The 27086-nt window shown below is 36.8% G+C and overlaps 1 protein-coding gene across 4 annotated transcripts in view; it reads left to right on the plus strand.

The window, feature by feature from the left end:
- The window catches only part of ZFC3H1 (zinc finger C3H1-type containing), a 49748-nt gene extending 23456 nt beyond the window's left edge, over positions 1–26292 (plus strand). For 2 of the 4 annotated variants that reach the window (XM_014066991.2, XM_087723436.1), the window contains 21 exons: positions 307–855; positions 1082–1191; positions 2773–2904; positions 4533–4654; positions 5013–5114; positions 5238–5354; positions 6282–6465; positions 7072–7258; positions 9473–9664; positions 10590–10827; positions 11253–11355; positions 13078–13276; positions 13789–13883; positions 14714–14824; positions 16000–16104; positions 16588–16753; positions 18223–18323; positions 23370–23471; positions 24061–24100; positions 25148–25210; positions 25336–26292. In XM_014066991.2, the coding sequence (XP_013922466.2) occupies positions 307–855; positions 1082–1191; positions 2773–2904; positions 4533–4654; positions 5013–5114; positions 5238–5354; positions 6282–6465; positions 7072–7258; positions 9473–9664; positions 10590–10827; positions 11253–11355; positions 13078–13276; positions 13789–13883; positions 14714–14824; positions 16000–16104; positions 16588–16753; positions 18223–18323; positions 23370–23471; positions 24061–24100; positions 25148–25210; positions 25336–25473 (3156 nt within the window). In that variant the 3' untranslated portion in view covers positions 25474–26292. Of the gene's footprint in view, positions 1–306; positions 856–1081; positions 1192–2772; positions 2905–4532; positions 4655–5012; positions 5115–5237; positions 5355–6281; positions 6466–7071; positions 7259–9472; positions 9665–10589; positions 10828–11252; positions 11356–13077; positions 13277–13788; positions 13884–14713; positions 14825–15999; positions 16105–16587; positions 16754–18222; positions 18324–23369; positions 23472–23811; positions 24101–25147; positions 25265–25335 lie in introns of those variants that run through there. The other 2 variants (XR_001313582.2, XR_001313581.2) reach the window with 2 other exon arrangements.
- Positions 26293–27086: the final 794 nt, after the last annotated feature.

Raw genomic sequence — 27086 nt, forward strand, 5'->3', positions numbered from 1 at the left:
ATGTTCTGAAAACCTGCCAGGCTCAAGCTAACTACAAAATCTTTCTCACATGACGGGTGAAGAGGCAGTCTGTGAGAGGCCAAATGAGCACTTGTAATCAATAAAACTGTGGGTCATTGTAAATATACTTATTGTAGAATGGTTCAGCTGAACTTCTATAAATATGCCAAAATGTTGCACTTTTCAGCTGAACATATAAATTTTACCTAAAAAATAATAATGATGAAGTTAGTCAAATACTGTGTTTCTAATTTATCTTGCCCATAATTGAGTTCATGAGAGAGAAAGAGATCTGTTTCTTTGCAGCCAAACAAAACATTGAAACTCGAGAAATCACCTTCATCAAGTCCAAAGAAGCATTCTGCAGAGTTGATTGCACAGGAGAAAAAAAGGCTGCAACAATTGCAACATGAGTATGCCTTGAAAATCCAGCAACTGAAAGAGGCCCATGCATACCAGAGTAAGGATCGGCTAACTATTGTCCCTTCTGTAGAAGAAGAATCTGAATTTGCACTACCTCAGCCTTCCCTTCATGATCTTACACAAGACAAATTGAGTTTGGATATTGAAGAGAATTGTTTTGATGATGAAATTTCATCCAATTGTAGTAGAGAACGAAGAAGGTCTTTCAGAGAATCAAATTCTTTTACTAAACCTAATTTTAAACATGTGGACACTCCCAAGCAAGAAGCTGCAAACAAACTTTCTAAAAAGACATTAGAACAACCAGAGCTTTTTTTGGGACTGAATATTGATGAACTAAAAAATCTTTATGTGAAAGCTGATGGTTTGAAAGAAGTCTTGGAAAAAAATGCACCATTCATTATTTCTATTGAAGAAAATCCTTGTGGTCAAGTAAGTTATATATTAAATAATAAAAAATTGATGACTTCAACTTATAATTAATAATGCTTAGAATAGGAGTTAGGCTGGTATTCATTAGATTGTTTTACTTGATTACTATTGTTCTTGAAAAAGTAGGAAGATTCTAATCTTAGTTCTGATGCATTACATTTTTAATTTCTATGGTGTGAATCTTCATATAGTATTTCAACATATACACACATATACTCTTTCCTAGGAAATAACAGTGGATATAGACCAATTCACAGCTTCAAATAAACAAACAGAAGGAAAGCCATACCCATTTGGACCATATCATAGTCCTCTTCTTGTTTTTAAATCTTACAGGTATGAACATGGAGTTGTTAAAGTTGTTTGACACCAATGGATACTGTAATAGGGTTGTTTTAGAACATACATGGGAATGTCTAATGTAATCAGAAAATGTCCTATTGTCAAAGTAGGTGTAAATATATGTTTTCTTAGAAGCAACTGGGTTATACTGGAAAAATGTAATTCAACTGCACTGTTAGTACAAGGACTGGGGAAGGACTAGAGAAAAAAGTACAGGTAGTCCTCAACTTATAGCCGTGATGGAGCCTGTCTACTACTATCATAAAAGTGGCTCATCATATATGAGCCACAGTGGTGCAGTGGTTAGAATGCAGTACTGCAGGCTACATCTGCTGACTGCCGGTTGACTGTAATTTGGCAATTGAAATCTCACCAGGCTCAAAGTTGACTCAGCCGTCTGAGGTGGGTAAAATTAGGACCCAATTTTTGTGGGGTAGTATGCTGCCTCTGTAAAACCACTTAGAAAGGGTTGTAAAGCACTCTAAAGCAGTATATAAGTCTAAGTGCTATTACTATTGCTATTTTATGACTTTTTTGCAGCGGTTGGAAAGCAAATGCAGCAATCATAAAGCAAACGCCATGATTGTAAAATAAATGCCATGGTCGGAAAGCAAACTCGTTCGCTATTGGGAGGTTTTACTGAAACCCAGAATGGAACTAAATATTGTTTTTTTTGGGGGGGGGGGGAGTAAATCATGGTCATTTGATTGCAGGGTGCTGCAAACAACTGTAAATGTGGGACAGTTTCCAAATGTGCAAAATATAGTTATTTGATTGTGGTGAGTGGCAGCTGTTGGAATTTGGTACCCTATTGTGGAGCTCTGATCTAACTTCAAATGGTACCTAAGCAATTGATGGTCGTGAAGGACTACCCGTATTTATTTAAAATACCTACTATTCTGAGGGTGGAAATAAGGTTTATAAGAATTGGTGCCCAAGTGCACCTTCAAAAGTTGAGACATACAGAGATGCTGAGCTCCTTTTAAATAGTCTCTATTCTAAAATCAGTGGGAGATGGACATATTTTAAAAAGAGGGGATATATTTGCTCTGTATTTTTTTTAAAGGTAGATGGCTGTCTTGAGCTAGCCAAAAGTAAGCAGTGTAATACAATTACCTAAATATCCCATACACTTGCTCTACTCTATTCTCATCCATTCCCACATAGTCACTAGTTTGACATTGTTTTTTCTGTTCATTTTTCATATTATTCTAAATATAGTAGCCTCTTTTTTGATATAAATGTACTAAAATTCCTCTGCATCCTTGCTTTTTGGGGGAACTTAGACTTTAAAAAAACATCTCCAGTGACAACATTGGATTATACCATTTAGATAAAAACATTACCAAGTATCAATTTGGTTAATTGTTGTAATCCCAGCTAATCTATTGTTAACAGGTTCTTTGCATAAGAACAATTGATCTTCTTTTTGGACTGAATAACAAATGATATTTTGAGTATCTTACTATGATTACAGTTATCTTTGATTTGAATGCAATTTAGTACTTTTCCCATTTTTGCTTTTAGAAAATATTTGCTTGATGACAAGTATTTGATTTTACTTATGTTTTTTAGGTTTAGTCCTTATTTTAGAACAAAAGAAAAACTTTACCTCAGCTCAGTATCCTACAGCAATAAGATTGAACCCAAACAGTGTTTTTGCCGTTTTGATTTAACAGGCACATGCAATGACGACGAGTGCCAATGGTGAGTTACTTTGTATCTTAAATTAAGTGATTGAAGGTTATTGCCTGTAGAGTTGAAATGAATTTGTTATTGTCAGACTGTTTGAGCAAAGACAGCATAAGCAGTTTTAAGAATCATTAAATATGGTGACATATTCTTAAAAAATCATGCTTGTTTTCCGTTTGTGCCTATAGAATTAAGTTGAAGAATGTACGTTCATAGTTAAAAGATAAGTCTGTCCTGTCTGTCTGTCTGTCTGTCTATATCTATCTATATCTGTCTGTCTGTCTGTCTGTCTGTCTGTCTCTATCTATCTATCTATCTATCTATCTATCTATCTATCTATCTATCTATCTATCTATCTATCTATCATCTATCTATCTAAATACATCACCTGTATACTGGGGTCCTAATCAGGGCATTCCATATTGAAGGTATTAAATGGATTAAGATTCTCCCTCTATCTTGCTGTATTTTGAGTTTTCCTTAGCTAAATTTAATAGTAATATTTTTATTTCGATGTTTTATATTGCAGCTTTTATCATTAATGTAAGCTGCCTAGAGTTGCTTGATGATGAGATGGATAATATATAAATGTAATCAATCAATCAATCAATCAATCAATAAAATATGATTTATATAAAGAGAACAAGAGAAGCAACCAAGATTTCAAATTTATCCACAATACAACTCTCCAGGCTTCAAACACTAACAAGTTCTGTAGAAATGACTCTCATGTTCACATATGTATTTGAAACACCTTTTATAGAAAATTGATAAAGGCATAAGAAGTCTTATAGACAAAAAGATTGTATAGGTAGTATTTGACTTACCACCACAACAAATACCAGAATTTCTGTTGCTGATCAACCTGGTTAAGCGAGTCATGTCTAGTTTTACAGCTTTTTTGCCATGCTTGTTAAGCAAATCATTGCAGTTATTAAGTGAACCATGCGGTCATTAAGTGATCTGGCTTCTGTTCATTGATTTTGTTTGTTTGAAGCTGGCTACGAAGGTCTCAAATAGCAATCACATGACCCCAGGACACTGCAACCATAAATATATGCCAGTTGCCAAGAACTTGAATGTTGATCACATGGCCATGGGGATGCTGTAATGGTTGTGAGAGCAAGGAATGGTTGCAAGTCACTTTTTTCAGTGATGTAATAACTTAGAATGGTCACTAAATGAATGATTGTAAGTGGAGGATTACCTATTCCATATTTTTACTAAATGATACTAAAAGTCACATTTGGTTTGTGATGGAGCACGTTGGGAATCATTAGTGCTCATTTTATTGCAGAATTTGTGTTTCATGTGTTGAAATCGATTTTGTTCACTGGATTTATTTTTGGCTTATTAAGGTAGTCCATACAGCAGGTTTGTAAAAAAAATCTATCTGGCTATAAAAAATACTATCAAAATGTTATTTTTAATATTGAATGCTTCACAATATATTAATATATCTGAGTATTACAAATGAGCATCAAAAATGTCCTTTATGAGAAAAGGTCATTGTTATATAGCAAATTCTCAACTTCTGATAGCTAAAATAATTTTACATGTTTATTAAAATTTTCACATATTGTGATCCTGTGTTCACAATTTTTCTTCTTGCATTTTGTAAAAAGTATATTATTTACTTTTAGGCAACACATGAAAGACTGCACTCTTAGCAGGAGACAGCTATTTGAGGATATTATTTCATACAATTTAGGTTTGATAGGCTGTTCAGATAAAAGTACTGATGAGGAGATAAGTACCGCAACAGGTATGTGCATATTAGTATATCAATAAAGTTTTTCAGTTCTGTAATGTTACTTGTTAAATTTTTTGCTTTACATGTAAAAAACAAGTTGCTTTCTAATGCTTCCAGTTTATTTTGTAATAAGATAATAAGAAAATATAAAGCAACCTTCTATTATACAGTATTAGTTTTATGTAAGCTGTTATTTAGTATTGTGACTCTCTGTGTTAAAGATTAAGTTTATAAAAGTTATGTTTGTATTTATTTTCATTGTAATAAGTTTCACCAAAAATTTTTTGTGGATTTCTTCCTAGGTGTGTGAATGTACTCTTGTAAAAATTTGATTGTAGTGTAAATCTTCAATATTGTCATCTTGTTTCAGAAAAATACATAGAAAAGCTGTTCGGGGTAAATAAGGATCGCATGGCAATGGATCAGATTGCTGTTCTTCTAGTTAGCAATATCAATGAAAGCAAGGGCCATAGTAAGTAACTTTTAACAGTTTCAATTGTTAAGTGTTTTAAGATGCATTTTGCGTTTGCTTGAGGAGTTTCTTTTAAAAACTCATTGTTTTTCAAAACTTTCTTCTTTCTCTTTTCATTAATAGCCCCTCCATTTACAACTTGGAAAGAAGAAAGGAAATGGAGGGTAAAGTACTTGAAAAAAACACCAGACAGTGATAGTAGCAATGAAGAGGAACTATCTTCTGGCCCCATTAAATATGGTAATAACAGAAAACAGCAATCCAAAAATTATTTATAAAATTATGCTTCACATAGTTTTTTGGTTTATGTCTCATAATCCTATATGAATGTTAATGTAAGAAGCAAGTTGGGAAATCAAAACTGAGTGTTAACAAAAGATTGTTGATTCTAACTTGATTGCAGAGAATACATAATTACTCAGAATCTTTTGTCTCAGTTCTAGCAGAATCCTTGTTGTATTAATGACAGTTATTCAACAATTGTTAACATCCTCAGAAAAACAAGATAGTCAGATTTAATCAGATTTTTAGTAAAACAGACTGAAACTGTTGTTTCCACAAGTTAGTTCTCTTTGACTCTCATTTTCAAAGTAAAATTGGGGAAACACATTTTTAAGGGTTTTTTTAATCCTGAAATTTAAATATGCCTCTTCTCTGCAGCTCATTGTAACTTAGAAGGCAGGCCAGCTGCTCATGCCAGCCTACCTTGCTGAAATACAGGTAGTTCTTGACTTATGACTACAATTGAGTCCAAAATTTATGTTGCTAAGGGATACATTTGTTAAGTGAGTTTTACCCCACTTTACAAACTTTCCTGCTACAGTTGTTAAGTGACTCATTGCAGTTGCTAAGTTAATAACCTGGTTGTTAAATGAATCTGGCTTCCACATTGATTTTGCTTGTCAAAAGGTCACAAAAGCTGATCACAGGACCCAAGGACATTGCAACCCTCATAAATATGAATCGATTGCCAAACACCTGAATTTTGATCATGTCACCATGGAGATGCTGCAACAGCCATAAGTCACTTTTTTCAGTGGTGTTGTAATTTTGAACAGTCACTAAATGAATTGTTGTAAATCAAGGACTACCTGTAGTTAAAATTAGGAATAATTTCAATCCTGGATATTATGATAGCCATGAGAAAAAAAATACTTTTATTTCTAGCTCCTCCAGTAGAAAACAAAATAAGTGTTCCTGCTCTGGATGCTGTTGTGACTCCAGATGATGTGAGGTATTTTACCAACGAGACTGATGACATTTCAAACTTGGAAGCAAGTGTACTTGAGAATCCTTCTAATGTTCAGCTTTGGATCAAACTTGCTTATAAGTACCTGAATCAAAATGAAGGGTAGGTAATTCTTACTGTGCAGATCAGTCAGTTGTACTTTTGCTCAGTATCTTCTCACTTATGCTGCGTTAATGGCTTGTCAGTCTTTTATGCCCTTGCTCAAAAGACAGTAAGCTATTGTTTAAAAGCAATTGAAAAACAATTTGCTGTATTGCTGTGTTATAAATCCAGTGTAAAGGTAATAAAACATTGGTATATTCTTAGATAAAGTCTGTTTATTTTCAGTGCTTTGTAGTAGGAAGGCTTCTTTTGTTAAAACAATGAATTACACAATTCAGTGGTTTCAAAGGTTATATGGAAATAAAATATTTATTTTGTTTTTTAAAAAATGTATTTGGATAAAATCGGAAATATCTGTCTAAAAGTGATGATAATTGAGGAACCACTTTCATGAGAAGACTTATTTTTTTCAGAAAATAACTGGCAATACTCTAAGAACGTTAGCTGGCAGCAAATCTTAGTTGCAAATGCTGCAATGCAAGAAAGTTTATATCATGATAAATCTGTTAATTTAAGGTACTACAATTTTTTCAACAACATACCAATAAGGCTGCCTCTCTATAAATTGTTAAAGTATTTTTTTGTTTCCCATTTATTTTTACAAAGATCATCTGCTGAATGCTTGGATTCAGCTTTAAATGTTTTGGCCCGAGCACTAGAAAATAACAAAGACAATTCTGAAATCTGGTGTCATTATCTCAAGCTGTTTTCAAAAAGAGGGCTTAAGGAAGAAGTGCAGGAAATGTGTGAGACAGCAGTGGAATATGCTCCTACTTATAAAATTTGGTGGACAGTAAGTTATATTTTATTTATTTAAAACATTCATATAACCCTCCCCATCTTATACCAAAATCTGAGTATCTCGCAGTCAAGAATCAAAACAGCAGAAAAACCACATTAAAATTATTAAAACCCATAAGCATTAGAAATAAAAACATGGCTGCCAAGTCGAACTTCCAACATACAATAATACAATAGCAGAGTTGGAAGGAACCTTGGAGGTCTTCTAGTCCAACCCCCTGCCTAGGCAGGAAACCCTATACCATTTCAGACAAATGGCTATCCAACATCTTCTTAAAGACTTCCAGTATTGGGGCATCCACAACTTCTGGAGGCAAGCTTGTCCCACTGATCAATTGTTCTGTTAGGAAATTTCTCCTCAGTTCTAAGTTGCTTCTCTCTTTGATTAGTTTCCACCCACTGCTTCTTGTTCTATCCTCAGGTGCCTTGGAGAATAGTTTGACACCCTCTTCTTTGTGGCAACCCCTGAAATATTGGAACACTGCTATCATGTCTCCCCTAGTCCTTCTTTCTATGAAACTAGACATACCCAGTTCCTGCAACCGTTCTTCATATGTTTTAGTCTCCAGTCCCCTAATCATCTTTGTTGCTCTTCTCTGCGCTCTTTCTAGAGTGCCCACATCTTTTCTACATTGTGGCGACCAAAACTGAATGCAGTATTCCAAGTGTGGCCTTACCAAGGCATTTTAAAGTGGTATTAACACTTCATGTGATCTTGATTCTATCCCTCTGTTTATGTAGCCTAGAACTGTGTTGGCTTTTTTGGCAGCTGCTGCACACTACTGGCTCATATTAAATGGTAGTCCACTAGGATTCCAAGATCCCTCTCACAGTTACTACTTTTGAGCAAGGTACCACCTATACTGTACCTGTGCATTTTGTTTTTCTTGCCTAAATTAGGCAAGAAAAATGCAGTTACCTCTCCTGTCCCAGTGCTTGGGAGGGGGCAGCTCTATGGTGCTTTTCATAAGGCTAAGAGGGTAGAAAAAGCATACCATATTTTTCGGACTATAAGACGCACCTTTTTCCCTCAGAAAAGGCTGAAAATCTGGGTTTGTCTTATATACTGAATACAGCATTTTTTGCCTCTGGTAACCCCGCCCCCTTCACCAAAATGGCCGTGCATAGCCTTTAGGAGCCTTGCAGAGTGCTCCTAGGGGCTGGGGAGGGCAGAAATGAGTGAAAAATGTCCTGTTTTTTGCTCAATTTTGCGCTCTCCACAGCCCCCAGAAGCACTCTATAAGCCTCCTAAAGGCTATGCATACCCTTTTTCTGACAAAAATGGGCTCATTTTCTCAAAAAATGAGCCTTTTTTTCCTCGTTTTTGGCCCCTACCCCCACCCTCCAGGAGCACTCTACAAGCCTCCTAAAGGCTATTCATACTCTTCTTTGGGGGGGAAAAAACCGGGCCATTTTTGGGAGGTCTGCAGAGTGCAAAAACTTTTTTTAAAAATTTGCTTCTTCAAAATCTTGGTGCGTCTTGTACTCTGGTGCGTCTTATACTCAGAAAAATATGATACTTTCTACTCACAAGTTCCCCTGCTTAAACGGGGCTGGACTAGAAGACATCCAAGGTCCCTTCCAGCTGATTCTATTCTATTCTACTCTACTCCAAGGTGGCAATATTCTGATAGGACAGGTAGATGTCCTTGGGGAAAAGTGATCCTGCAGATGTGCATGGAAAGTTACTATGGAGTATTTTTGAAATATATTGATATAGTTGACTGCCATGTTTAAGAACTCCTTAGTATAAGTCCTTTAATTTGTACAAAAATATTTCCCCTATTAAAACATTTGGCATTACTTATTAGTTTTTGTATATCTGATATGAAAATTTGGAAGCTGAAGAATTTTATCAAACATTCTGTTAATAACCTGATCCTGACACCTGATGGAAAAATCAAATGTTCTGAGCGTTTTGGAAGGCTAATAGGATCAGGGCTTCCTGGATCTCAGAGAAGATGCTGTTTCATAGGGCATGTGCCATGGCAGAGAACTCGTGTTTCTGGGTCCCGTTAAATGGCCCTGTATCATGGAAGGACCCAGAGCATGTACACCCAGACACAGTTGGGGACAGAAAGTCTCAAAAATAACCTGAATAAATTTAAGAGCTTATCTTATCTTTTGAAATCTTGTGTATTTTACTTTATAAGCTAAAGTGATTCTTATGGTTAAGAGTGAATGTTTTCTGTCAACTATTGTTCAGTTTCTAAGTCTTGAAAACTCATATGATGGAAAAGATTATGTATGTGGAAGAATGCTACAATTCCTGATGAAAGCTGCAAAGAATGAGGAGAATGTGAATATTTCGTCCTTTCACTTGCTGGAGATGTTACTGTATAGAGTTCACTTAAGTCTCTTTACTGGAAAGTATCAAAACGCCATTGCATTATTTCAGGTATTTGCTTATATTATGTTATAAATTCATCCAAATAATTAGAATTTATTGATAGTTTGACATATCTTGCAGAGGCTAGTCCATGCTCTGAATAAAAAGAAGAAAGAAAAAATGAGCAGCAATGGGAACATTCTAATTTTTATCAAATAATGTGAAAAAAGGAATCCCTGTTTGTTCACTAGTCATTTTTAACAACTGTTGTATAATGCACAAAAGTCACAAAAATGATGACTGGAAATCAAAGTATTTTTAAAATAAACAGACTTATGTATAAAATGTATAGCAGCTCCTTCCCCCCCACCCTTCAGAAGATGAAATTACTTTCTTTTACCCTTGGCTTTATGCTTAATTGGTCCCTTTAAAATTATGGTAATAATGTAATAGTTCAGAATGCAAGACAGGATAAAAAAAATCAGTATACAGAAATTCCAGTTCTTATTCTTGCGGCTGTTGATTTTGTTTCATGAGCATAATTACTCCTGCCTTCCTCCTTTCCTCCCTCCTTTCCTCCCTCCCTCCCTCCTTCCTTCCTTCCTAAGTAAATCTCACAAGTCAGCATTTATTTACAGGGAGATCTGCATCTTGGTTGAAATGATGCCTTTTGATCTGGACAGTTCTTATCCTTTAAAAAGTCTAGATCTGAAAAAGTGCCTTTAGAACAGAAGTGTGAAACTGGCAGCCTGTGGGCTGAATGCATCACACACAGGCCACATCCACCCAAGCTTCGCAAAGGAAAAAGGGCCCCCAATGTAACATCATGACAATGTGACACCGCGAGTTTGACATCCGTGCTTTAGAAGATCCAGTTTTGAGGTTTATGACTTGTAGAGCCATCTGCTCCAGGAGATTGAACCTTCCAGTTGTGAAGTTTCAATCTCCCTGATGAGGCCTCCTCTTTAAGCCTATATCCTTTTCTGTTCCACAGAATGCTCTGAAGTCAGCAAGTGATAAGATCATAGTGCAACATCTGACTGTAAGTGACCGTTGCTTAGCTTGGCTATCCTACATACATTTGATTGAATTTGGAAATCTTCCAGTTAAATTCTATGATCCAGCCAATAGCAACCCTTCAAAACTAATGAAAAAGGAGTCCTTTTTGATACCTTGGAAAACAATGGAAGATGTTAAAGCTAATCCTGATACTCTGTTAGCTTTGTTTGAAGGTAATTGGTTTAATTCTTAAAATAATACTTAATAGTATGTATACTATAATTATGATACAGTGTGGTATTACTGATTATCAAGCATTGATTTTAGTCCTTCATACATTAATTTAGAGTAAATATATCTATCTTAGTGAAGCTTCTTTCTAAATAGGCACAGATAACCTTAATATTGTTCTAGAAAGTCATCACTGCAAACCAACCCTTCTCTAGAAAAACTCTGGAAATGGAGGTCTCAATATAACTGGAGAGCACCAATGCAATCTTACTCAGTTGGTTCATAAACATCAGTTTTATAAAACTAATGTTGAAGATTGTGCTAAAGTTGAGTGCAGTAAATAATGTGGATGGCAATTACATATATGTATGCAGTGACAAAATTTTATATTTCTAAGTGTAATTTTTGTTTTGTTTCTGAATTTTAGATGCCATCCAATCATGTACTAGTGAGGATGCTTCCACTGAGAAAAGAATTGTTTGCCTTCCCTTGTACAGAAACATGATTGTTTTGCAGCAGCTGTTAGAAAGGTTTGTTATTGAAAACCCTACTTTTTTTTTATGCTCCTTCCATTATATTCTAGGACCAGCTGTTTCTATCCTAATATCACTTATATTAGAAGACAAGAAAGAGTTTTATTATTTATACTGCCCATCTCATAAAATGTGTCTCTAGGTGGCACAAAATAAAACATTAAAAACAATATAAAAATAATCAACCATTAAAAAATATTACAATATTTAAGAGGCAAGGAGGGAGTAACAAATACAGCAGTAAAGCCATCTCAGCAGCTCACCAAGGGCTCAGCTCCCAAGCCTGATGGCATTGTAAAACATAAACAGGAATGGACCCAACCTTTGGGCACTATGGCAGAAATGGTCTGCCTCCAGGGTCCTGCCAAATGTAATTAGCAGACAGGTTATAGAGCATCTGTAATTCTTCTGTTGGATCTTTTCCCATCCCAATTACATCTGGGACAGACAGCCTTTCTCTAATAGTTCACAGAATACCATATTTTTCAGAATATAAGACCCACCAAGATGTTGAAGAGGTAAGTAAGAAAAAATGTTTTTGTCCTCCCCAGCCGCCAGGAGCACTCTGCAGGCTTCAGCAGGGCTGGGGGAAGGCAAAAATGCCCCGTTTTTTAGAAAAACAGCAGAAAATGGGCCATTTTTCACAAAAACAGGGGCATTTTTGCCTTCCCCCAGCCCTGCTGAAGCCTGCAGAGTGCTTCTGGGGGCTGGGGGATGGCAAAAGTGCCTCAGTTTTTCACCCATTTTTTGCAAAAATGGGGTGCGGGGCAGGGCTTCGGGAGGCGAAAAATGGCTGTATTCAGTGTATAAGACACACCAACATTTCCACACTCTTTTAGTGGTGGGAAAGGTGCATCTTATACTCTGAAAAATATGGTATGTTGTAGATGCAGATGATAGAGTCCTCAGTCTGCCAAGATTTTATCTGTAGATGTGAAACAATATAGAATTCAGTTTGGAAGAATTACTACATGTCATTCTAAGTTCTGGGCCTGATGCCCATGCCAGGGAGGGCTATAAAGGTAAAAATTAGCATCTTGAATTGGACCTTGAAGCAGTGCACCAGTGCACAGAATGAGCAGAAATATAATGTCTGCCATTTCAATGAATACACTTAATTTCTCATACTGCTGTATTCTGTACCAAGTCATTTTCCTTAAAAATTGAAGGTTAGGTACTGAATGAGCAATGGCTTATTGAGGAGGCGAACCAAGACCTCCTGAAGATGTGAAGGAACAAGTCCCTCCTTCTACCCATTCACACAACCTGCCCCCCCTCTCCGAAGTACTTAAACAAGGCAGGGGAATGGTCTGAAGAGCAGGCGTCCAAGCTCACGGTCATAAGGACCCCAAGGAATCATAAGGTTCCATGTTCATGTTTCTGTTGACAAATTTGAATCAAGTTCAGCTCCTGCTGACTTTGGGTGTGGCCAAAAGATTTTATTGGCAGCACTATGCAGCACCCCATATAGGGCTTGACATTGCTTTCTGGGAAGTTTCAGTTCTGCAGTTCTTACATTTCTTAATAGTTTCCTGTATAATAATAAACAGAGCCAACTCTTCTTAGTGCTTTTAGATAGGCCGGGGAATATTAGTTGTACTGCCCTTAAGAGTGGAGTGGTTTTTTAAAAAAATGTATAAGGCTTTTATATTTCATTCTTTTAATATTTTAAATAATCTATGAAGATGTTCATAGAAAACTTCACTGATTTCATTCAAGGTGGGAAGCTGCTATTGAACTGAGTAAATCACTTCTGAAATTAAATCCTTTTGACTGTCATCTTTTGAAGACTCTAGTTGATTTGTATTTGAGAACAGGAGAGATTGAAAGAGCTTGTGATGTGTGGCTCTCAGCGTTTGAGAAGAATCCTCAGAATGCCCAGGTTTTTTACTTTATGTGCAATTTTTTCATGATGCAGGTAAAACAACTTGTTTCATATTTGATTTATTTATTCCAGTTTTTCCAATGCAAAATGACAACTTTATCATGAGATATAGTAGAGATTGCTGTAGAATAGAGTAAAAATATATCTTACCCAAATTAGTTGTTTACATGTTACAAGATTGAGATACGAATCTGAGTGTTCTGGTTTATTGGGTAGATGATGTAGAACTTTGTGACAAAGGTACAACATACTAGACAGATTTTTCATACCTTTGTTTTATACATGAAAGGATCTTTTGTATTCTTTTTATATATAAATTATAAAACGTTAATTTGGTCTTGTGTTGCTGCTGCTGAGTAATCTCTCTTGACTATTCAGGTGTCCTCTTTTTCTGCTTTTATATAATTACCAAACTTTTACTTTTAATATTTCCATATGACAGCTCATTTAATTGAGTTAGTTTCAAAAATCATTGAAATGTTTTACATAAGTTGTACTGGATTCTGTCATGTAAACTAACTTCAGATTTAATTCTTTTATGACAGAATAGATCAGATAGTATTCCTGCACTGTTGCAAGCCTTTGTTGCTGCATTTTTTGAGTATGTTCCTCAAGAAAATCATCCTGTAGAATTATTACGGTAAGCCTGGCTACTGTTTTATTCTACATTGAATTACCCTCATTTTTGATGTAGAAATTGTAGTATACATGTATTTGTAGAAATTCTAGTCATATGTTGTCAGGTTCAACTACTAAGCATATTTTCAGGAAAATCAATTATTTCCATTTGTCAAAGGATTTTGCATATCTACTTTGTGCTTCATGCATTTAGGTTCTCATTCCACTAGACAATAGTTTTGTTACTAATAAATTTTATCTTCAGATTTGTGTCAATATTATATCCACTATTTTATTCCAGCACACAACTGGGACTTGCTTGGAATAGTTTCTTCATTAACATCAGTCCATTTTCATTGGAACATAGCCACTTCTGGTAGTCTTTCTGTTTTCATTAGATTGAATTCAACTCTCTCTTACTTAAAGCAGTGCTGAAACTACTCACTCACTCAGAGAAGCTATTCTTTTTCTCAGTTGAAAATTCTGGCTGAGCTAATCAAGTTAATTAGATGAACTGAAGAAAACAATGATGCAAATGTTAAAATGAATTTCTCTCACTTCTGAAATAAACCCTAGCAGCTACCACCTTTTAGATTTTGTATGTGTATTAGTACATACAATTCCTCTTATTAATTAAAATTCTATGCAACTTCTAAATACAATATTGTGCTAGTAGTAAGGACGAAAATTTTGCACCCGCCCTAATTTGCAGTTATGCATTTGTTGCAGAAGCTAATTGGATTCCTACTTAATAGCTAACATAGCATTTGGACTTTGATTTTTGCTATATGTTTATAAAGTTTCTGTTATATAATATTAATTCTATATACTAAAAGCAGATTTTTATTGTAGGTATTTTTTGAATTTTCCAATGCCGATTGAATTTACACCACCCTTGTATAAGGGAAATTTTAAGGAAGATGTTTTAAACCAGCAGATTCCTTACCTGTGGCAGATATACTGGTGAGATTGATTGTTTTAATGCTAATATCAATTTGCATAAGATGCCTTATACTAAACCAGTTCTTGAAGAGCAGCCCTTCTGTTCCTGGTATATTCATCATACTTGATAAATGCAGCTTTCTCCTATGGTATGATTTTTTTTTTCTTTGTGTATCATGCCTTTGCGTAGTGCCTTTCTGCATTTCAGTTTACAAGTTAGTGTTAGGAGATAAGAATGGAAAAATTTGTAAGGATGGGAATGTCAGTTTTTTTCCCTACAATCCTAAATTCTACCTAATGAAAAGAAGTAGTATATGCTTTTTAATTAAAAATTCAGAATTCAAATATTTATTTTGGGTATTCAAAGAAAACAAAGCTCAATATCTTCCACATCAATGTCTGTATGAGGTATTAAAAAGTCAACGCGATGGTGCGACCAAATGATTAAAGCCCCACCCCACTTCCTCCAACACATTTAAAAATAAAAGTTGTCATTTATAAGAAGCCTTTTATTCTTCATTTCAGTAGTGTAATCAAAAAGGAAGGAACGTAAGAATGTATGTTCTGGAAATTGTAACTTGTGAATACTTTTTCCACATTTTGACTTATTCTCCTATTGAGTACAACCTCTATATTTTGACAGCAACGTTTGTTTTGAAAGTATTAAATTGAAATATAAAATTTGCTTCTTGGTTTTGAATGTAATCATTTATATCTAAGACTGGTATGCTTGTCTATTATATGCTGTCTGCTGACTTTTAAAAATTGAAATACAGATTTGGTTTATGTCCATAAGAATGAATTTACTATTCCTTTGTCATTATAGTTCTAGGAAAAGAAATTAAGTTTGATTTTTCACTAATCCTGTTTTATTATTTCAAAATTCGAATGCCTAAAATGTGGGAGTTCAGATTGTGTTAAAACAGTCTTTTATATAAAAAGTACTAGTAAGCAATGAAATAAAGGAAAGTGGAACTTTTGTTCTGTTATGCAGTGTTTTGAGAGGTAAAGAAAATGAGCTCAAAACTTTACTTGAGTTCTTTAGCAATCTGTGCGCATAAACTAAACCAGTTTAGTGTTGTGTGCAGACTGAAACATATTTGACACCATTTGGTTCTAAATGTCCGCTTCCTCCATTGCCCTTTTCTTTTAACAAAAAGTGTGTGTTTGGTTACAAAAACATTTCTTTTTTATAGTTTATACCAATCACTTCATGGAAGTTCTATAGAAGCAACAGATGCATTTGAAGCAGCACTGGGAGCAGTCATGCAAGAGGAAATAGTTCAGCAGATTTGGATGGAGTAAGTAGAAATGATGAGACATTACTTGACTATTTATTTAGCTAGCATATTTATTTATATATCAAATTTCTATATTGTCCATTATACTTGCATGCCTCTGGGTAGTTTATAGATAAAAAAATAAGCTATAGTTAGAAACAAGTTAAAAACCAGATTAAAACAAAGTTAAAAAGGGCACTATCAAAGTTAAAAGGAAGAGGAAGTACCTTCAGCTCACCAGTCACCTCCACGTTGCATGGTACCCTTGGACCCCCAAGCCAGTTGGCAAAGCCATTATTTTAACACTCTTCCAAAATGCCAGGAAGGTGGGGATCTGTGTTGCCTCTCGTATAAAACCCAAGAATGCAGATGAACCTGATCTTATATAACCACTGTATAGACACACTCCCTGGGATCCCCAAGGCTATGAAAAATCTATGTTTTAAGGGTATTTAATAGCATATTCAGACGTATTCAAATAGGAGTTTTACTTGTATTTTCCAGTTACCTTGTTTTCATGAATGACAAAATTGTCAAATCCAACAATCAAGTTCAAGAATTCAAGCTTTTTACTGATCTTGTGAACAGATGTCTTGTTACAGTCCCAACACGTTACCCTATTCCATTTAGCACTGCTGATTACTGGACCAACTATGAATTTCATAACAAGGTACAATATTTCAAACGTCACAATAAAGCAAACCTAATACAATTAAATTTTTGAGATCCTCAATTAGTCAAAACGTTATAAGGACCGATCAGAGCTTGGGAGAAGGCAGGACAAAATTTGATGTTGAAATCAACACTTTCAGGTGGAATGGGGGAAGAAATGTAATGATGAGGGATTCTTGGTGCTCTCTGAGCTTGGTTGTTTTCTTGCAGACATGTCATTATCCATCTAGGTAACATCATCACTGCTCACATTTACCTACACTTAATGAAATGTTTGCAAGAAAACAACCAAGTTTATAGAGTACTAAGGGCCCCTCATTTCAACCCTGAGATATAAATATTGTCCTCATCAAAACTTAATGATATTATGGTAGTTTCAGGTTACTTGCATTGAGAGAGTTATCGTGGCTGTTTTTTCATTGTGTCTATGGTTCAAGATAATGGAATCAGAATCTCTTGAAATATTGATTAGAAAGTTTACTTTTCAGCAGGATTGATGCCTATCTACTTTATTTCCTTTTCATCACTGCTGTAATAGTACATCCAAGAGTTCCTTGGACATTTGCTTGGACTCTTTGTTCTTTTATTATTTCCATCTGCTAGGTATTGTTTTTCTGCTTTGTATTTTTATTTTATCTTCCCTTTTTTTATTCCGCTTCACTGTTTTCCATGTACTGATGACCCAGAAGGCACCAGTTAATAGGTGCACCAAATATAGTAGTAAGCTGCTGTATATCTAAGGAAATTACTTTCCTCCATTCTGCTTGGAGGAAAGGAAAGAACCTTCCAAAGCAAGTCATATGCAGTTGGTCTTCAAGACTGAGAATACTTTTGTGTGGTCAGGTATTGAAGATTGTCTACACCACCATATCATCTCTTCAGACTGCCCAGAAAAATGTTAATGCCACCTGGGTCCTGAAGCAAAGGCATCAGTTCTGTTTCAGAGATCAACTGGATTATCATCACATAGCACAAACTTCATTTTGGCTTACTCCCCCTTTATCAAAAACCAGAAGTTGCAGAGTTCTTGCCATTAAAATCTGCAAATAATGCAAAAATCAACGTAATCATTCCCAGGTTTTGCAGCAACACCATATAGCTTCCAATGATGTTATTTCTGATTCTCTCACTATTTTGGGCCAGGAAGGTGTATTGTTTGCTGCCTTAAATTATTTTTAAAAATAATAAAAGCAGGATTAAAAACAAACAAACAAACCCCTAGTAGAGTTGCTTATGCATGCCAACCTGAAATTAGATGGCATGCTTCTCCTTCCTGTGAAACACGTAGGTTAACAGTGATGTATGATGTAATATCCCAAAATAATCTTATTTTGATAGGTATTGGTCAGTCCAACTTAACTCGGAATTCAAAAGTATGCATGCTATTTTCTCATTCATTACACTACAGAACAGGGTTTTAAAAATAAATAAATGGAACTTCTAATGTTTTCAAAATCAACCTTTCAGGTAATTTCCTTCTATCTGAGTTGTATTCCAAAGACTCAGCATTCCAAAGCTTTGGAACGGTTTTGTTCTACCATGCCTTCGAATCCTGGACTTGCATTCAAGTAAGAAATATTACTGGGAGTATCTAAAAGTTTATGTGTGCTTCTTTTTATTCTTTCAAATCCAGTGGAATGTTGGAAAGAAATTAGGTAAATGAGCTGTGTGACTAGTAACTGTCTGAAAACTGAACTAAACTGAATTTGACATGAGAGATTAAGCTAATGATAAACAAAATAGGTTCTGAAAGGGGCTGGATCAGATGGGGGGCTATGAAAAAATCAGTGCAGTCCTGTAGGAGAAGCATCTGGACAAGTATTTAAAATACTTGTGACCCAGTCATCCAATCCAGTGTACTGAGCCAATATAGAGTTGCAGCTTAGAAAGTTTGTTGAATGGTGAAAATGATCTTATCATCCTAGTTCTCTAAATATAAATATGGTTCTTAAACTATAAATGTTATCAAGCAAGTCTATAAGAAAAATATTGGGCACATTAATAGTTTAGTGTTAAACTAGAGCAAACTGTTATGTTAATGTGTTTTTCTCAGGGCTTTTGGACTTACTGTACAACCTAGAGGAACACTTTGATGGAACTTGATTTCATTTAAAAATCACACAATTCAAAGTATGGAGGTTCTCAGTCATCCAGGTCATGGTTGTCCCAAAGGTGCTTTTTCCAAGAGGCAACTGGACTTTCTTGTTTTTCTTTGAAGATATTTCACTTCTCATCCAAAAAGCTTCTTCAGGTCTGGAGAGCTGAAAGTCCAGTTACCTCTTGCGAAAAAGCACCTTTGGAATATACAATTGAAAGTTTGTTCAGGCACTAAAAGAAGCAAATGCCATACATTGGATTCAGAAACTGACAATATAGGAAATTAATGCAAGCAGATGGCTGAAGAAATGGTTTCATTAGCATTAAGGCAGCCATTATGCTTAGTAGATTTCAATCTTTTGAGTAGGTATGCCTGTTGTCTTCTAGCTAATTAATTAGTATTAGTACCAATTAGTAATAACTAATAAATAAAGTCTTAGTAAGCATTTTTTTAAACTCTTCATAGAAATGTTCATTTGTTGTGCTGCAATTACCAATATTAAAAACAGTCACCCCCAGAGATACATTGGGATGTCTAAGTAATTATCTTTCTGACCAGGTCAATTTTTTTCATCCCAATCTTTTCATTTCATCATTTCTCCCTTCATACCAAATTTTCTGTTCAGTTTTCAGAGTTTATTCAACTAGCAGAGTCCCAATCCTCTTTAATACCGGTAATTTCTTTTGAAACAAAATAAATACAGAGTATATAAATATATGTTTTAGTAACATGTTTTCTGGTGTAATTTAGCCTGGTGATTTTTGCTGAAGTTATCCTGACAATGTCAAGCAATAACAGTGGTTTACCTATAGATCAGTTACTGAAGGAGGTTAAAAACACCCCTTCACTGGAAGTGTTTTAAGCAGAGACTTGTCAATCACCCATTGAGTGATTAAGATTTCTGCTCTGAGCAGAAGATTGGACTCAATCACCTAATGCATATCAAGTAGAACCCTCACAATAAGTTTTCTTTTTCTGGAGTTTAACAAAAGGTTTTTTTCGTTTAGTATATTTCATTTTCATTTTCATACACTCACATGTATACACCATACAGTATTAAACAATAATTGCATCAATTCCTCTTGTCAACAATGCCCCAGAAAATAAAAGCCCAATATACCTCTTCCATTCTTCATACACCTCTTTCTTACCCCACTCTCCAACTTTCTATCTTCCCTCCATCATCCCCCTCTACCCTACTTCCCCTCGCCCTCTACCACTCCTCTCTCCAGATCCGCTCCAATGTTCCCTCTAATTTTTTTTCAGTGTGAGCAGAAAAGTATAGTGTTTGAGCGGCATATTTTCATGCCTGAACACCTGAATTTTTTTCACAGATGTCACCTAAGACAACAACAAAATCAGTATTATTTGAAACTCAAAGTTATGTTTATTCAAGGTACCCACTTAATTAAAAGTGTTATATAATATCAGCATCACTTAACAACGCTCCTGCTTAGCAACCAAAATGTTGGCTCAGAAAGTCTCGCATTTGAAGCACACAAATCTTTAAGCTGTTGTTACAAGACCCTCGCACCCCTAACCCTTTAGAAAAAAAAAACCAGGGGTCTTCTTCAAACCTGACAGCTTTAAGACTTGTGGACTTCAACTCCCAGAATTCCTCCTCCAGTCATGTTGGCTCAGAAACTCTGGCATTGAAGCATGCAAGTGTTAAAGCTGTCAAGTTACAAGATCCTTGCACCCCTAACCCTTTAGAAAAAAAACCTCAGGGGTCTTCAAACCTGACAGCTTTAAGACTTATGGACTTCAACTCCCAGAATTCCTCCTCCAGTCATGTTGGCTCAGAAACTCTGGCATTGAAACATGCAAGTGTTAAAGCTGTCAAGTTACAAGATCCACCAGGTTTGGGTCGTGAAGAAGAGAGAAAAGAGCGCTGTTCCCTTGTTGTCTTCCGGAGGCCCTGGAGGGAGGGAGAGAGGGCTCCTAGGGAGACTTTGCCCACAACCGGGCAACGGTAGTGCTCAAAGTTCTGGTTACCCCGGTGGTGTGAATGCAGCCACCGCGATGCCTTCCTCGCTAATTTTGCTTGCGAGGCTACCGATCGATTCCATCTTTGCCCCATAGAGCTTTGGGGGAAGATCTGAAGGGGGTCGCTGCGATAGGCTTGGACCCCGCTCCCTTTCCGCCAAGGGCCCCAGCAAGACTCACGAGGGACTCGCGCCCTTTTCCCCTCATGCTTCTCACCCCCGCAGTCCCCAGCACGAAGGACACGAAGGCGGCGCTCCTGGAGCAAAAGCGGCGCCAGGCAAAACGAGCATTTGCACTTGCAACGGATGGTATCTTCGCTCCACCAATGATAGCGCCCGGTCTTCACCCTCGCCCCGCCCCTTCGACCCCTATCCCGCCCCCTCCGAGCTAAGCGGAAATTCTCCTCCAGCCCACAGATTGCGGTTTGTAAAACTGTAATAAGTTTTTTTCGCACGGTAATAAAAGGCGCAAGGAAGGGTGGAAACTGGGAAGCCACAGCTGTTTATCTTCAGCCACGAGAACAGGAATTATGCAAACCTCATCTTTGTTGTTTCTGTGTGTGTGTGTGTGTGTGTGTGTGTGTGCATGTGTGCGTGCGCGCGCTATGCCAGAGGGTTTGGGAAAGCGCCACTTCTGGGCCTCTGCCTACACTTTCCCTTCCCACAAGCCAGCCTAGTCTTCCAGGGGAGCCCAAGGGAGAGCGCCCTGCAGTAATTATCTTGAGAAATCACGAGATTGGAGCTGAGGCTCTCACTCCACGACAGAGGGGCAGCGGGTGTAGCAGCCAAATCTGGGCCAAGGGCATTTTGCAGGAGCTCCCACAACTGCCTCTCAAACTCCCCAGTGTGTTTGGGGTGTAGTAGGGGGGCTCAGGCTCCTGGCAAGAGAGAGGAAGGCAGAAATTGCGAAGAGCAGAAGCCAAAAAAGGCAGAAGAGACGCATTTCAGTTAAAGGGAGGGGGGAGCAGAGGAGACAACTCTGTCCTCCTGAGTACCGGAGGACCGACCAGCCCTGCAAAGGAGGAAACAAGAGGGAAGCGGGCAAAGACCAGAAAGGGGGCGGCTGGGAGTTGGATGGATGAGAGGAGCCCCCATCCCAGGGGAGGAAAATAGTGTTGAACCAGCAATGGCTGCAATGGTGAGGAGGGAGGAAGTGGGGGATGCAAATGCCCAGCTGTCCGCAAGGAATATAAATCCTCCCGTTCCCCACAATCCTGTCAGAGCTGAAGAAGCTCTGTGCAACCCCCCCCCTTTGTTCCCATCTTGCCTGAGCTCAAAACCGCAGCCTTTAAACGAGGCTCAGCATAACGCGGAGGAAAGAAGACGTTTCCTTCTGGGAAAAGAGCTGGAGGCAGGGAGAAAGATACAAACGCGGACCCTGGCTATCTCTCCCCCCACCTCCTCGCTTCCAGGAACTCACTGCAACTCCCTGCCCCGCAAGAGAGACATCAGCGCCGCCCCGAGGGACAAGAGGGGTCGCGGCCGGCACAAACTACCACCAGTTGCTCCGTGCTCTGCTCATCAAAACAAGTCTGGGGAGGTCCTTTGCGGGCGGCCAGTTCTAGCTGCCTGCAAAGGACTTCCCCACGTTTGCTTTGGCAGAAATCACTGCGCGGCAGTTAGAAACTGCTGCGCGGGGTTTTCTTGCCACGTGCGCGGCCACACAGCCGCGCACCTTAGAGGGAACAGTGATCCGCTCCCCCCCTTCCTTTTCGCCTCCCCCCCCACCCTCTCTCCCATCCTTCTCTACCCATCTTTCTTCTTCCCTACTCCTCCTCCCCTTGGTGTATTTCCACTGTATGTTAATGTACTTGGCTTATCCTATTTTTAAAGAAAAATTAAAGAAAAACAGTATACATGTGAAGTCACATTGCATTGAGATCTAACACATCGTGTCTAGCCTAAGATATATCCCTCCCTCCCCCCACCCTCCCCCCAACCACCACCTCCTCCCCTCCCCAGAACCTGTACACGGTATAGATTTTTAACAAACACAGTCTAAAATCTAATGAGAAAAAAGAAATAAAGAAATTAATTAACATCTCTACATTGATCTTAGCTTCTTGCTAAGGTAACTTTAAACAATTTAAATTATTCCTGATCTTAAGCATAGGCTAACTGGAATTTCTTGTATCCCGTATTTATTTTGTATATAGTCAATCCATTTTTTCCAGTCCGTTTATATCTCTCATTTGAGTGATCTTTAAGATATGCCGATATTTTAGCCATCTCGGCTAAATTTGTAACTTTCAATGTCCATTCTTGAGTTGTAGGCAGGTCTTCCTTCTTCCAGTGTTGCGCCACCAACAGTCTTGCTGTCGTTATTAAGTGCAGGATCAAGTTAGTCTCTACCGCTGTAACGTCAGTACTTATACCTAGCAAAAATAACTGTGGAGTAAACTTTATCCTTCTTTTGAAGATATTTTGCATAATCCACCATATTTTTATCATATAAAAATTTAACAAAAGTTTTATTAACATGTTGATTTAGCTATTACTACATTTTCTCATATGCTTCTTTGTAATTACAGGTTGCTTCAGCAGTATTGGGAAGAAAACAATATTCAAATTTTGAAACTGCAAGCCAAGATGTTTACATATAATATGCCAACATGCCTGGCCATCTGGAAAATGTAATTCAACAGTCATACACCTGTTAAGATAGATACTGTTGTAGTTTTCTTTGTTTAAAAAGGTTTGCTTCATAAAACGGAAATAGTCTTCAAAGTAGTTTCTACTAGGAAGGTTTTCCATTGTAGTCCAATTCTTTGGTTTAGAAATGTTCACGATATTAAAGCGAGGACCTTGCTTTGCCATACAAAAAAAAAATTTTCAGAAGTAAGTATATTTTGTGTATATAGGTAAGGAAAAAATGATTTCTTTCCTTGTTGCTACTTTGGAGTGTTGTACTATTCAAATTATTGACTTCTGTTTCCTCCTCCTTTCTACCCTCCCCTTTATATATCATAATAGCACTATCCAGTGATGATGAACTGATCATTGTCTGCAGTGTTTGTACATAATGGGAACAACTGAAATGTCTTGCTCATGTAAGATTGTTTATAAAATGGATCTTTTTTGTCTCTTCACTATAGATTATCATCATTGGGAATTAGACTATTACTTTCCAGGATTTTATAGTTTCATTCCATATCCAGTGTTCTTCCCTTAAAGATATTCAGTATTCAGTAAAAATAAATCATTTTTATTTCTTCCCTTCAGAGCCATTGCTGCTGAATGCTTTTTAAAGGGACAAAGAGAGGTATGTAAGGAAAATATACTAAATTGAAATAATTTGGAAATAATTGTTCCAAGGTTCTTAATTTGTCTCATCTATTATTTAAATCCTATTAATAAAGAAAAAGGAGTATTTTAGGAATAAAAGCAATGGTGGTATATTTTGTAGGGGGAAAAAACCTAGTAAATGCTTTTCAGTATTCAGAGATTGTACTATTGGATAAATTTTACATAATAACAAGCCATGAATTCTGGTTTTACAAAATATGAATTAATTTGCTGTTCTTTTATAGTACAGGTAAATAAATCAAGAAGTGAAATAGTTTGATCTGATGTCCAACCTTAATAGTCAGGGCCCTTAGGCCAAACACAGTATGTTTTATTAATAACCTTTTACTTACATTAATTAATACATTAATTATACTTAATTAATAACATAGTTCTTGTCCTCAGTCCACAATTCAGACAACAGGTGAAACTATCCTCTTCCTGGTTTACTTGCTTGAAAGAAGAAAGGGAAGCTGGAGCAGATAGGCTAGATGTGAATATAAAATACCTGAAATACATTCCAGCAGAATTTTTTTTATTTTTTGTTGCAAACAATCCATTATGTTCATTTGAAAGAGCAAAAAAAAGGCATGTGGTTCAGTCTCTTCCCTTAAATGCAGTAACAATATATTTGTACCACTTTAGTACCTTTGTGTACCATCCCAAAGTCCTTTCTCATGCTAATTGGGTTGATTTAAATGCAATTCCCTTTGACCTTAGGACATCTCATTTACAATATAATTCTACCTATAGTGAGCTTTATTCCCAGATAAAGAGTTATAAGGATTTCATGCACAAATTTTTATTTTTAAAACAAGACAATATGAAGTTACATTCTAAGAACGAAAATATTTTTTGTATTAATTCAAATATGCGGGATTTAACGTGTGAGTGCTTAATGAGGTTACTAGTATATATGAGAGTTAGTATGATAAACTGATTAAGATAGTTTGATGTAGAGATTAATGAGAATTTTTTTTTACTGAGTGATAACATCAAATTGTTTTTTGTCTCTCCTTTACAGGTCCATCACTTATATCAGAGAGCCTTTCAGAAGTTACCTCTTTGTGCAACCCTGTGGAAAGATGTAATGTTTTCTCCTTATGTTTCAGTTTAAGGTTTCATTTCAATTTTCTGCATATCCCATGTCCATTGATGTGGTGATATTCAAGCTCTGGCTAAATCTCATGTCTGCTTCCCCATCTCTTACAGCAGTTCCTATTTGAAGCATCAGAAGGAGGTAAAACTGATAACCTGAGAAAACTAGTTTCCAAGTGCCAAGAGGTTGGAATCAGCCTAGATGAGCTTTTAAATTTAAACACTTACAGAACAGAAAGCACGAATCACTGAACGCTGGGTGCAGTCAGTACTAAGTCCTCTCAAATGCCAAAATCATTTTGAATGATTCTCCAGGCTGATCTCTGGCTTTAGGCTTGTGTAAAGCAGATGAGCCGTGCTGAGCAGCTCAAGTCTCTTGGCTTGCTTTCCTTGAACCTGGAAACAATTAACATGGCGCCTCCTTGGATAAATGATGCCCTCTATGGCCTGCTTCTGGGCCCTGCCAGACTCTCATAACATCATGTACGTAAGTATAGCTCATCCCAATGACAGACATAAAATGCATTAATTTTTTAAAAACCTCCTTTTCATTTTCTTTTGTGCTATTTACTGATTTCACTTGACACTCACACTGATGCCTGAGAGAGCTATGTTTGGAGTTAATAACGAGGGCCCTGTTTACATGAAAAACAACCAGTCTGTTTTATTTGGCTTTTTATTTCCCTGTCCTTGTTTCCCAGTCTCCTTTTTTGTTTCCGAGATTTGTTTTGATTGCAGGATTTAAACAAAAACAACCGTTCTTAAACAAAGTACCTGCCATGGCCACAAGTATGATTTTTGTACTTGGAGGCTATAAGGGTAGCTTAATCCCTTTCTGCATTTTGGACTTGTGGCAGAGACTAAAACCTGAGGAGTACAGTTTCTATTACAAATGCCAGTGCATCAGAACCTCAAGAGTGATCAATTCTATTATGTGCAATTTTTGTAAAGAAATTTTAATTTATAATAAAAGTTTAACAGTTAATAATATTGAACTGATTTGTATTAAGATACTACACTGTAGTATTACTGTTTATACAAAGATATTTTGAATATACGTTTTCAAAAATCTGTTGTCTTTGTTGTCTTTTACTAGATATTACAAATGTGGTTTCTGTTTCCATTCTGTTTTTTAAACAGCACACAACAGCTTACAATCTTTTAAGAGCACCAAGCCATAAATAGTAGCAGCAGCAGCAGCAGCAGCAATTAATTGGAAAGTTAAAGTAGATCGTGATAAAGATAAAATAGTTAAAATACTACTAGTAGTAATAGTAATAGATCAGGCTATTAGACACTTGCCTAATTTTTTTTAAAAAATCCAGACTGAAAATAAATACCAGAGAAAGTATATCATAAGAAACAATCAAAATGTTTGCATCATAGAATCAAACTATATTGTCTTCCGTGGATTTTAATTACTGTATTTTTCGTTCCTTAAGAAGCTCCTGACCATAATACTGGTCCATCTGGTATTCATCTGGTTAGCATCCTTGTAGCCAACAGCCTGCCTCCTCTGAGTCTGCAGCCTCCACCCGGGACCACTGGAGCCTTCACCTCCGAGCAGCTGATCGGCGGTTGGCTCAGCCTCCCAGAATACCGCTGATCAGCTGTTTCAGGTGGCGGGGATCGCTGCCACCATTCGCCACTGCTGCCTGTTGCCCATATTTGCTGCATAAGATGCATAGACATTTCCACCCACTTTTGGGAGGGAAAAATGTGCGTCTTACGGAGCTAAAAATACAGTAATCTTTTGTGATAATTCATGATTAGCATACAAATATAGAAATCCACGAGCTATTCCTTTTCTGAATTATCCATCAGGGATGTCATGTAGACAGCAAAAGAACAGATGTAAAAGAAGT

The sequence above is a fragment of the Thamnophis sirtalis genome, unplaced genomic scaffold (assembly GCF_051295495.1).
Source record: "Thamnophis sirtalis isolate CommonGarterSnake01/CBP01778 unplaced genomic scaffold, rThaSir2_p1.2 scaffold_9, whole genome shotgun sequence".
NCBI classification, from domain to species: Eukaryota; Metazoa; Chordata; class Lepidosauria; order Squamata; family Natricidae; genus Thamnophis; species Thamnophis sirtalis.